We start from the raw sequence: 12,691 nt of genomic DNA, 5'->3' as shown, positions 1-12,691 counted from the left end.
TGTATTTTAAGTAGAGACAGGGTTTCACCATGTTGGCCAGGCTGGTCTTAAACTCCTGACCTCAAGTGATCTGCCCACCTCCACCTCCCAAAGTGCTGGGATGGGATTACAAGTGTGAGTAACCATGCCCAGCCAAGTTGGGACATATTAGTGAAATGTTCCAGTTATTAACATTTGTGTGCAGAAATGATTTATAAACACAGAGATAATAAAAGAATTCTTCTTTGTCATTGACAAGGAATAGAACTTTTTCCTGCCTAGGCTGGACTGTTTTGTAATTAAAGTGACTCTGAAGATTGTTTTAATTTTACTCTTTTATAAGGATGTATATTTATCATAACAGAACAAAGACTTTTTTTTTCATTTTACATATCGAACACTTTAAGTACAATATAATTTAGTTCTTTGTATATGTACCTCTTATTTTTATTTTATTAGAATCTAACAAATAATACTTGATTTTTACTTAGAAGCTTAAAATAGAACCAAGAAGGACTTCCCAATTGCAAAAGGGCAGCTGAAGTTATTTCCAAGGTCATCGATCTTGGCTGTCTGCAAGTTTTGATAGTGCCTTTCTTAAATTCTTTTGAAAAATGAGACAGGATAATAGTTACTAATAATGAAACCAGGTATCAGCAATGTGGTAAGATGTTCTACATTTATTAACTTAATCTTCATAGCAGCCTTATGAGTTAAATATCATCATCCCCCTTTCACAGATTAGAAAACAGAGTCAGATAACTTGCCCAGTCACACAACTAGGAAGATGCAGATGTGGCATCTGACTCCCAAGCTACATGTTCTTTCCAATATAACCTCTAATAAAGTGTAGCTTTATTAGGTTTGTTAGAATTTTTTTATTTAGTTTTGTTTTAGTTTTTATTTTTATTTTTAAAATAAATGTTATGAGATATATCCCTGATACTAGAGTGAATGTCATTTACTAGTTGCTAAAATTCACTTGTTAGAAAATAGAGGCTGGGCGTGGTGGCTCACACCTTTAATCTCAGCACTTTGGGAGGCTGAGGCAGGCGGATCACCAGAGGTCAGGAGTTGGAGACCAGCTTGGCCAACATGGTGAAACCCCGTCTCTACTAAAAATACAAAAATTAGCTGGGCATGGTGGCATGTGCCTGTAATCCCAGCTACTTGGGAGGCTGAGGCAGGAGAATCACTTGAACCTGGGAGGCGGAGGTTGCAGTGAGCCAAGACTGCATCATTGCTCTCCAGCCTGGGCAACAAGAGCAAAACTCTGTCTCAAAAAAATAAATAAATAAAAAGAAAAAGAAAAAAAGGCCAGGTGTGGTGGCTCACACCTGTAATCCTAGCACTTTGGGAGACTGAGGTGGGCAGATCACCTGAGGTCAGGAGTTCAAGACCAGCCTTGCCAACATGGTGAAACCCCGTCTCTACTAAAATACAAAAATTAGCCAGGTATGATGGTGGTTGCCTGTAATCCCAGCTACTCAGAGGCTGAGACTGGAGAACTACTTGAACCTAGGAGACGGTGGTTGCAGTGAGCCGAAATCACCCCACTGCATTCTAGCCTGGGCGACTGAGTGAGACTCCGTCTCAAAAAAAGAAAATTAGCAGTTAGAGCTGAGGTTACATCGAAGATGTTTTACTATGCTTTAAAAGACTTGGACAGCATGTCCTGGAACACAATCTAACAACAAAGTGAAGTATGCATTGTATACATGTTCACTTAAAAGCAGTAGCTCTAGAAGGAATCAATTCTTTTTTTGTGTACCCCCAAAAATTAAAAAGAGTGATAAATTACTGGAGGATGTGTGAACTGGTCATGTTGTGATTCACTTTCCATAAGAGTGGCAATTTGAAAATAAAAAGTGGAGAGAGAAATATTTGTTCTACTTTGGAAATTATAAAATATATCTTACCATATACATTGGTCAGAAGGCTCTTCCAAGATTGTACAGCAGTCTAACTTGTATCTTTATGTGGTTTCTGAGAATTAGTGTTGTAGAAAGGATTGAGTTTGTGTCATGCAATTTGCCATTTAACATACTTTGGAACATGCAGATTCTCAGAGAACTGTGAACTTACCAAGTCAGATAAATTCAGTTTGTGGTAGCCTAGCCAATTAAGATGTTTAAACAGGCCTGGCATAGTGGCTCATGCCTGTAATCCCAGCACTTTGAAGGCTAAGGTGGGAGGATCGCTTGAGCCCAGGAGTTTGAGTCCAGTCTGGGCAACACAAGGAGACCCCATTTCTACAAACAATAAAAAATAAATTAACCAGGCGTGGTGGCATGTATCAGTGATCCTAGCTACTTGGGAGGCTGAGGCAGGAGAATCGCTTCGGCCCAGGAGGCTGAGGCTGCAGTGAGCCATGTTTGCACCACTATACTCCAGCCTGGGTAACAGAGCAAGACCGTGTCTTTAAAAAAAAAAAAAAAGATGTTTAAACACTATACTTTCAGAATTCATTTAAAAGTAAGTTTGCATATAGTTGAATTAAGTCTATTTTACTATACAAGATATAAATATTGTGTTAGCTATTGTCTGTGAAAGCAGACAATTTAAAAGAAAAATTTCTCCCATACTCCCACCAAACATTATCTCTTTTCCCAAATTTTATTTTAACCAATTGAAGGATATCAGAATGTTTTATATACAGTTTTGGAAACTGGTTATCTAAAACTGGGAAATCTTTTGATGGTCTATCAATTTTTCAGAGAAATAGTATTCATTATAGCACAATTTTACCTGAAAAATTAGTGGCTAATTCTTGTTTTTTTGTTTTTGTTTTTGTTTTTTTTGAGACAGTGTCTCACTCTGTCACCCAGGCTGGAGTACAGTGGCGTGGTCTCGGCTCACTGCAATCTTTGCCTCCCGGGTTCAAGTGATTCCCCTGCCTCAGCCTCCCGAGTAGCTGGGACTACAGGCGTGTGCCCCATCATGCCCAGCTAATGTTTTGTATTTCAGTAGAGACAGGGTTTCACCATGTTGGCCAGGATGGTCTCGATCTCCTGACTTCGTGGTCCGCCCACCTCAGCCTCCCAAAGTGCTGGGATTACAGGCGTGAGCCACTGCGCCCAGCCCTACCAGCTAATTCTTTCTGAGATTTTCTAGGATGTTTGTTTGTAAACATGTCTGGAGGAAATATGATGAAAAATTGATCTTTGTGAGTGGTAGTGAAATCAATAATTAAAGTGAATTTTACTTTCTGTTGCTGCTCAGCTTGTGATTAACATCAGAAAACATATTTCTATTTAATTTCAACTATTTCCTTTATTAAGGCATTTGATACTATAATTGCTCTTATCTTTCACTTTATTTTTTCTTTAATTGTATCAAATTAACTATGTCTTTGGAGATTGTCTGATTGTTACCTTTGTTTCAGGCTTTCAAGATGAATCTGGAAAAACTCAGCAAGCCTGAACTCCTGACACTATTTAGTATTCTTGAAGGAGAGCTTGAAGCAAGGGACCTTGTTATAGAAGCCTTAAAGGTATGTTAAAAGAAAAAAAAAAAGAGAGGTCATCATACATTTTGAAAGTCATTCATTAGTTGTAATTTATTTAACTAAGGTATTTCTGTAGTTTCCATTGAAATTAAATGGAGGACATACTGATACTTGCTATAGGTAGCCACCTACATGGTGTGTTATTAGGGACACTGGTGAAACCTTTCTGTTTTCAAAATAGTTCCCTTAGTTTCTCGATCTGATGTCTAGACCTTGAACTTCGTTCTTTTTTTTTTTTGAGACGGAGTGTCACTCTGTGGCCAGGCTGGAGTGCAGTGGCGCTATCTCGGCTCACTGCAACTTCTGCCTCCTGCATTCAAGTGCCTGCCCCAGCCTCCCGAGTAGCTGGGACTACAGGCACACACCACCATGCCCAGCTAATTTTTGTATTTTTAGTAGACAGGGTTTCACCATGTTGGCCAGGATGGTCTTGATCTCTTGACCTGGTGATCCGCCCCCGCTCAGCCTCCCAAAGTGCTGAGATTACAGTCGTGAGCCACCGCGCCTGGCAGAATTTCATTCTTTTAGTTTAGTGGCCCTTAGCTATTTTTGAACGCTCACTCCTTTGAGACTTGATAAGAGCAACTTCCTAATAAATGTATATACATCCATATATCAAAATTTGAAATATAATATCTGGGAGATCAAGGATCCCGTGAAAACATCCATGGATTCCCTGGACCCCAGATTAAGAATTCTTACTTTTGGTAGTTTTAGCCCATTTCTAATTCTCACTGCTAATTGCCTATTGTTATTCTCACTTCTTTCCCCCATTTATCATCTGTCTCAATCCCTTCATAATTAGGGTAGGAGTGGAGGTGACAGCTGCCTCTAATGGAAAAATCAGAGGATGACCTCATTTTCTCTTTTATAGTTTTACCAAGATAACCGGTCTGCTTTTCAGCCTTAGAAACTGTACAAACCTGTAGTGCTTTATGTGTCTATTTACTAATCACTGTGTCCTCAGCACCCAGCATAGTGCCAGGCACATAGATGCTCAGTAAACGTTTGTTGAACAAATGAAATGATTGTACCATTGTGGTGTGTTACTTTAAAAGATTACCATAATACTTCTAAGTGGATGTTGTGAATTACTAAATTTTAAAGGCTCTTCTTATGTGCTCTGCAGCATACACTGCCTTCTGGTTTTAATGTTAACAGATGCTTAGATGCTTTTTGCACATGTTTTCCTAAAATATATTTTTTTCTTCATGAATCCAATTTTGGTTACTATAGGCAGTTCTGATTAGTTGAAAGAGAAGCTTGAGAAGCAAGAGCTAAAATTAAGGGAGCATTTTGATATAAGATACCATTCAGAATCAGGCACAAGTGTTGTATTTAGTCTGCATATGGTCTGTAGGTTATAAAATTATTCTGAGGCTTAACTCTGTGCAGTTTAGGTGAAATGAATAGCTTCACCAGAAGTGACATATCTTTAAACAATCTATTGTTAGATAACATAGGGGGCAGCTGGGATTAAAATTGTTTCAATCCTTTGAGAAAAGTAACTGCCATAGCATTCTTTAAACTGAAGTATCATTTTATTTATGAAGTTTTGGGGGGTTTTTGTTGTTATTTGTTTTGGTTCTCCAATGTATCAGGATTTTACTGCATTATTTGTATAGCTTTTGCTTAACAATAAACACCTGTTGGACTTTATGAACTACTATGGCAACTTACCAAGTTTCTTCCTTTTAATATTGGTTCTTAATTGATGCTTAGTGGGTTGAAAAGGTTTTGGTCTTTGTTCTAAATAGCTATGATTTGTTTTTCTTTTCTGTTTTCTTTCCAGTAAAAAAAAGCTTATCTTTTTATTTTCTCCCTAGCTTCAAAATAGATTTTTGTCTGGACATAAAATCTATTCTTTAATCTTATATCTCTAAACAAAACCATATGGCTTACTGTCACTTCTCTGGCAAGGCTTGAGTTTCTTTCAGGATATGTTGTAAAGTTCCCATAGGCTGTAAGTTGACCTTACCTATAGAGTTAGAATTGTAAAAGAGCTACATTCCTATTCCAAAATTTCTGCAAAGTGCCAGATTGCAGCTATACTCTTCTAGAGCCCCCCATAATTATGTTCTTTTTCTTCCCAGAATCCTCCTCACTCACTCTCTATTGCAGCCAAGACGTGTTTGGCATAGAACCAGGGAAAGCCAATAGAAAATAATGTAACACATTATTCAGTGTCTTGTATATTTCAAATCTAATTGTTACAGAGGGGACCTATACTATATTTGTTCCTAATTAAATTTTATTTAAAGTGGTTTTCTGTTTTAGAAGGAATCATGTCAGAAAAAAAAAAAACCTTCTTTATGAACGTCTTTCCCTTTTATTACTTTAATTTCATGAATAAGAACACTAAAGGAATACCCTCTACAATGAAAGCAAATTACATTGCTCATGAACTGTCTGGGAGAAGCAGAGAGTGGAACCACATAGTTCAGCAGGAAAGCCTCAGTTCATTGATTCCAAGCAAATCTAGTAAATGGCTTCCTACCATAGTCTGTGATTGCTCCAGAGGAGAATAAAGGAAGGTTAATCAATGGCCATTTTAAAAAATCTGAAAAATAGATTTGACTGCTAATAAAATTTAGATTAAATAGTTTATTTCTGAATATTCCACATCGGGTATATTACATCTGCACATCTTAGATCCGATGCAAAGCCACACTAAATGTCTTCTGTGACTAAATAGAATCCACCTTGCATTTATTGGTATTGCTTTATTTTAAAGCATTCTTTAAATCATCTATACAATGATAAATGGTGAAATATTACAGCTTTCATGTGCAATTAACTTAAGGCGTCTTGAATTCCTTTCCACTGATGCCTCAATCATAAAACAGGTATAACTCTTTTAAAACCAAGGATAGAACTTTGTTGTGTTTGGCCAAATGCTGTTGCAAAATTCCCCAAGCAAGAAGATTTACAGGCAAAAATGTTGTAGACATGACAAAGTTAGAAGTATATTTAGAGTATGAAATTATGTAATAATACATCATTCTATAGGTTTAACTGTTGTGAGGTTTTTCAGCCACAAAGGGTTAAAATGAAAAAATCTAAATGTTATGTCTTTGTTGAAACAAATAATTTACTTTCACTGAAAATATTATTGAAAAAATAATCATAAGGATCTAATGACAGTGCCAAAATATAGAAAACAGAATAAAAGTTACCATGGAAGGTGCTGTGGCTTAAGAACATCACAGCTATGATCATATAGTGGTTAGTACTCTGTGTTGTGCCTGCAGCAACCTCAGTTTGTATCCAAGTTGTGGCACCAAAAATTAAAAAAAAAATAACATCGCAAGTTCACTATAAGTCCATAGCCTAACATCTGCTTTTGGTCATGGCCTTGTACTTATTATGGAAGCAGATTATTATAAAGACTGGTCTGAAATGAAAAACGTAAAATTGAACTTAGCAATCATCATACATTGTCCTATACTAATAAGCCTGTGAAGAGAGTTTGCATTTTTTAAAAAAATCAGATATTAGCTTGCTTTTGAAAGTCTTAAACGGACTCAAGTTGAAACATCCTTTGGCACCCATAAGCCTGGACCTAACAATTCTTTGGCCAAAAATGATCCCATTTTAATAGATGGTTTTTAGGAAGAGCTTTTAAGATTGGGATGGGTGGTTTCGATCATTGATAAAGATCACATGAACACATGAACATAGGCTATAACTGACAGAAGTCCAATTTCTGTCTAGTTCCCAACTGGGATATTAGGGTGAAAACTGAACTTTATTTAGGTTACCGAGTTATAAGGTTTTTATATTTACAGTATTCATAACTTTTATTATAAAACATGTTAATGAATTAATCAGTGACCATTTGTGGCCACATTTTAATATGTTTTTTAGAGTTGGAGTGGCTTTTTTTTTTTTTTTTTGAGATGAAGTCTCGCTCTGTTGCCCAGGCTGGAGTGCAATGGCATGATTTCAGCTCACTGCAGCCTCCGCCTCCTGAGTTCAAGTGATTCTCCTGTCTCAGCCTCTGAGTAGCTGGGATTACAGGTGTGCACCACCACATCCAACTAATTTTTTAATATTTTTATAGAGATGGGGTTTCACCATATTGGCCAGGCTGGTATTGAACTCCTGATTCCTGATCCACCCGCCTCAGCCTCCCAAAGTGCTGGGATTACATGCGTGAGCCACCACACCCAGCCTGGAGTGGCTATTTTTATTCCTATGCGCTCTCTCTTTTTCTGGAGACAGAGTCTTACTCTGTTGCCTAGGCTAGAGTGCAGTGGCTGGAGTGAGCAGCTCACTGCAGCCTCAACCTGCTGGACTTCAGAAATCCACCTCGGCCTCCTGAGTAACTGGGACTACAGGGGCATGCCACTATACCTGGCTAAGTTTTGTATTTTTTGTAGAGACAGGGTTTTGCCATGTTACCCAGGCTGGTTTCGAACTCCTGCTCAAGCAATTCTGCTGTCCCAGCCTCCCAAAGTGCTGGGATTACAGGCATGAGCCACCGTGCCAGCCTATTCCTGCTCTCTCTGAGTAAAGTTTATATATGGATTCCTGATTTTTCAAAAAAGAAACATAAAGATAATTACTAGGCACTCTTCAAAACCATCAACCAGAACATTCAATTAAGTGTAGCTGTTAGGAATGTGAGCTTTCAAGTGAGACAGACTTTAGGGTTTGAGCTCTGCCACTCAATGGTAGTGTGATCTTAGACAAATTATTTTACCTTGTAAGTTTTATCGGTAAAATGTTATTACGAGGACCAAATGAGATAGCAAATGCTAATTGAAATGCTCAATGCTCATTTACTATTGGTTATTATTATTAGAACAGAGGTTCAAAGTCCGTCCACCCATTTAGGAACAAAGATACATTCCATAAAGCAAGAAATACTAATAAGGCCAGGCACTGTGGCTTATGCCTGTAATCCCAGCACTTTGGGAGGCCGAGGTAGGAGGCATTATGTTGCCAAGGCTAGACTCAGATTCCTAGCCTGAAGTGCTAAGAGTTTGAGTCTAGCCTTGGCAACATAATGAGACCCCTATTTCTTTTTTTTTTTGAGACGGAGTTGCCCAGGCTGGAGTGCAGTGGCACAATCTCGGCTCACTGCAACCTCTGCCTCCCGGTTTCAAGCGATTCTTCTGCCTCAGCCTCCCGAGTAGCTGGGACTGCAGGTGTGTGCCACCACACCTGGCTAGTTTTTATGCATTTTTAGTAGAGATGGGGTTTCACCATGTTGGCCAGGCTGGTCTTGAACTCCTGACCTCGTAATCCACCTGCCTTGGCCTCCCAAAGTGCTGGGATTACAGGCATGAGCCACTGTGCCCGGCAAGACCCCCATTTCTAAAAAAAAAAAAAAAAAAGGAGAAGAAGAAAGAAATACTGATAATATGCTGTCCTTCGTAAGGAAAATGACAGTTCTTCTCAATTAAATATTTGTTGTTATTAGTGGCACGTGGACATTATCTTGTTTTTCTTATGGGAATTGACAGTTTTGAGGTGACCCATTCCCATCCACACACCCAAAAGCATGTATTTTGAGACAGCAAAGGTTAAGGGTGTACTCTGGGGGCATGGAACAGATGTTTTAATTCCTTCTCTTTATAATGAAAACAGGAAATACAGGGATAATGCAGAAGCCTTTGTAGCAGATTTTTTTTCATTGATTTGTTTATTATTCCATTGTTTGATTCAGCTTATTTTGTTTTTTTAAAACAGCTTTATTGAAGTATAATTGACATATGATAAACTGTATTATTTGATATGTGCATACTGATGTTTTGATATGTATTTCCCCATGAAACCATTATCACAATCAAGATAACAAACATATCCATTGCTCCCCAAAATTTTTATGCCCCTTAGTGACCTCTCCTGCTCAACTTTCCCCACTACTCTCTGCCCCTTACCCCAAACCACTGATCTGCTTTCTGTCATCAGAAATTAGTTTACATTTTCTGAAATTTTATATAAGTGGAATCATACAGAATATACCCTATTTTTGCCTGGCTTCTTTCACTCAGCATAATTACTTTGAGATTTATTCATGTTGTTGTGTATATTGATAGCTTATTTCTTCTTCGTTACTTAATAGTGTTGGCATTATATGTATATACCACGGTTTTGTTTTATCCACGTATCTGTTGATAAACGTTTGTATTGTTTCTAATTTGGGACTTTATAATTAAAGTTGCTGTGAACATTCATGTATAAGGCTTTGTGTGGATATATGCTTTCATTTCTTTTGAATAAATAGCTAGAAATTGAATGGCTATATCATATGATAGATGTATATTTAATTTTTAAGAATCTGCCCAAGTGTTTTGCAAAGCGATTGTACCATTTTACATTCCACAGATGTATCCAGTTGCTGCACATCCTCACCAAACTTGGTATAGCCAATCTTTTTCATTTTAGCCATCTTTATAGGTGTGTAATATTTCATTATAGTTACAATTTGCATATTATTGTTGGCTGATGTTAAGTATCATTTCATGTGCTTATTCGCTAATTTGCTCTCTGTATTGTGTTTTTTTGTTTGTTTTTGTATTTTTTTATTTTAGAGATGGGATCTCACTTTGTTACCCAAGCTGGAGTACAGTGGTGCAATCATGGCTCACTGCAGCCTCAACCTCTTGGGCTCCAGCAATCCTCCAGCCTCAGCCTCCCCAGTAGCTGGAACTACAGGCACACACCACCATGCCTGGCTAATTTTTAAAATTTTGGTAGAAATGAGGTCTCACCGTGTTGCTCAGGCTGGTCTCAAACTCCTCACCCTAAATGATCTTAGCACCTTGGCTTCCCAAAGTGTTGGGATTGTAGGCATAGTCACCAACCTGGCCTGTGTTGTTTTCTTTGGTGCATGCAGTATCTGTTAAAATCTTTTGCCCATTTTTTTTAAGTTATTTGTTTTCTCGTTATTTAGTTTTGAGAGTTTCTTATATATCTGGTTGCAAGTCCTTTATCAAATATATGCCTTGCAAATATTTTCTCCCAGTCTGTGACTTATTTCATTCTCTTAACTCTATTTTTTTTTACAGTTAAGATACTTAACTGTTATAGTTAATAACAATGTATACTTCAGAAATCACTGAGAGTAGATTTTAAATGTTCTCACTACACAAAAATGATAAGTATGTAAGATAATACATATGTTAATTAGCTCGATTTTGCTGTTCCACAGTGTATACATATTTCAAAACATCATGTGGCACACTATAAATATTTCTAATTTTTTATCAATTAAAAAATAAATTTTAAATAAATAAAAACCCAGCCATAATCTAGACCAGGAAAAAAAATGCATCTTTTGTAGACAGGAAAAAAGAAAAGATACTCAAGTGTATCTCATTTCACTCTCTTAACTGTATCTTAAGAAAAGATACTTAACCTTGTCTCATTTCATTCTCTTAACTGTATCTTTTGAAGAGCAAAAGTTTTTCATTTCCATGAAGTCCAATTTATCAGTTTTGTTTTGTTTTGTTTTTTGAGACGGAGTCTCGCTGTGTCGCCAAGGCTGGAGTACAACGACGCGATCTCGGCTCACTGCAACCTTTGGCTCCCGGGTTCAAGTGATTCTCCTGCCTCCGCCTCCCAAGTAGCTGGGATTACAGGCACATGCCATCATACCCAGCTAATTTTTTGTGTCTAGTAGAGACAGGGTTTCACCATGTTGGTCGGGCTGGTCTTGGACGCCTGACCTCAGGTGATTCACTCACCTCAGCCGCCCAAAGTGCTGGGATTACAGGCGTGAGCCACCGTGCCCAGCCTATCAATTTTTCTTTTATGGATTTTGTTTTTAATGTTACATCTAGGAAATCTTTGCCTAAACCAAGGTCAGAAAGGTTTTCTCCTGTTTTTTTGTTTTTTGTTTTTGTTTTTGTTTTTTGTTTTTCTTATAAGTCTCATAGTTTTAAGTTTTACACTTAGGTCTATGATATATCTTCAGTTAATGTTGTTATGTAGTATAACGCATGGATCCTTTTTTTTTTTTTTTTTTTTGCATATAGATGTCCAGTTGTTCTAGCACCAATTGTTGAGATTATCCTTCCTCTTTAGATGGTCTTTGCACCTTTGTCAGTCAGTTATTCATATATTCATGTGTTTATTTTTAGACCCTCTGTTCTGTTATTTTGATCTGTTTGTCTACCTTGATGCCAGTACCACACTGTTTTGGTTATTGTGCCTTGTGGTAACTTAAAATCAATTAGTGTTAGTCCTCCAACTTGTATTCTTTTTGAAACTTGCTTTACTTATTTATGGTCCTTTGCATTTCCATATGAATAGAATCAGCTTGCCAATTTCCCTAAAAATCCTGTTGGGATTTTGATTGGGAGTGTATTGAATCTAGAGATCAATTTGGGGAGAATTCATATCTTAACAACATTGTGTTTTTCGATCCATGAATATGCTATATCTCATCATTTATTTAGGTTGTCTTTAATTTCTCTCAGCAGTGCTTTGTAGCTTTTAGTGTATAGCTTTTTCACATTTTTTTTGTCAGATTTACCCTAAGTGTTTCACACTTTTGATGATACTATAAATGGTATTGGGTTTTGTTGTTGTTGTTTTGGTTTGGTTTGTTTTTTTGAGACAGGGTCTGACTCTGTCACCCAGGCTGAGTGTAGTGGCATGATCATGGCTCACTGCAGCCTCAAGCCCCAGGCTCAAGTGATCCTCCTGCCTTAGCCTCCCAAGTAGCTAGGACTACAGGCACACACCACCACGCCCAGGTAAATTTTTTTTTTTTTTTTTGTAGAGAGATAGGATCTCAGTGTGTTGCCCAGGTTGGTCTTGAACTCCTGGACCCAAGTGATCCTCCCACCTCAGCCTCCCAAAGTGCTGGGATTACAAACGTGAGCCACTGCACCCAGCCAGTATTGTTTGTTAAATGTTAATTTCTGATTGTTTATTGCTGTTTTACAGAAATAAAATTGGCCAGTTGCGGTGGCTTACACCTGTAATCCCAGCACTTTGGGAGGCTGAGGCAGGCAGATCACCTGAGGTCAGGAGTTCAAGACCAGCCTGGTTAACATGGTGAAACCCCGTCTCTACTAAAAGTACAAAAATTAGCCGGGCGAGGTGGCACACGCCTGTAGTCCCAGCCACTCAGGAGGCTGAGATAGGAGAATCACTTGAACCTGGGAGGCAAAGGTTGCAGTGAGCTGAGATCGCACCACCGCACTCCAACCTGGGCGGCAGAGCAAGACTCTATTCCCACCAGAA

General features: G+C 38.0%; 1 protein-coding gene across 2 annotated transcripts in view; it reads left to right on the top strand.

The window, feature by feature from the left end:
• Nucleotides 1-12,691, top strand: part of CTTNBP2NL (CTTNBP2 N-terminal like) — a 65,398-nt gene that overhangs the window by 16,545 nt on the left and 36,162 nt on the right. For both annotated transcript variants that reach the window (XM_054548374.2, NM_001131594.1), the window contains 1 exon segment: nt 3,365-3,472. In XM_054548374.2, coding sequence (XP_054404349.1) covers nt 3,374-3,472 — 99 coding nt within the window. In that variant the 5' untranslated portion in view covers nt 3,365-3,373.

This window comes from Pongo abelii, chromosome 1 (genome assembly GCF_028885655.2).
Source record: "Pongo abelii isolate AG06213 chromosome 1, NHGRI_mPonAbe1-v2.0_pri, whole genome shotgun sequence".
Classification (NCBI taxonomy): Eukaryota; Metazoa; Chordata; class Mammalia; order Primates; family Hominidae; genus Pongo; species Pongo abelii.
The sequence above is the reverse complement of the archived record's forward strand: the minus strand, read 5'-3'. Positions and strand labels throughout refer to the sequence as shown.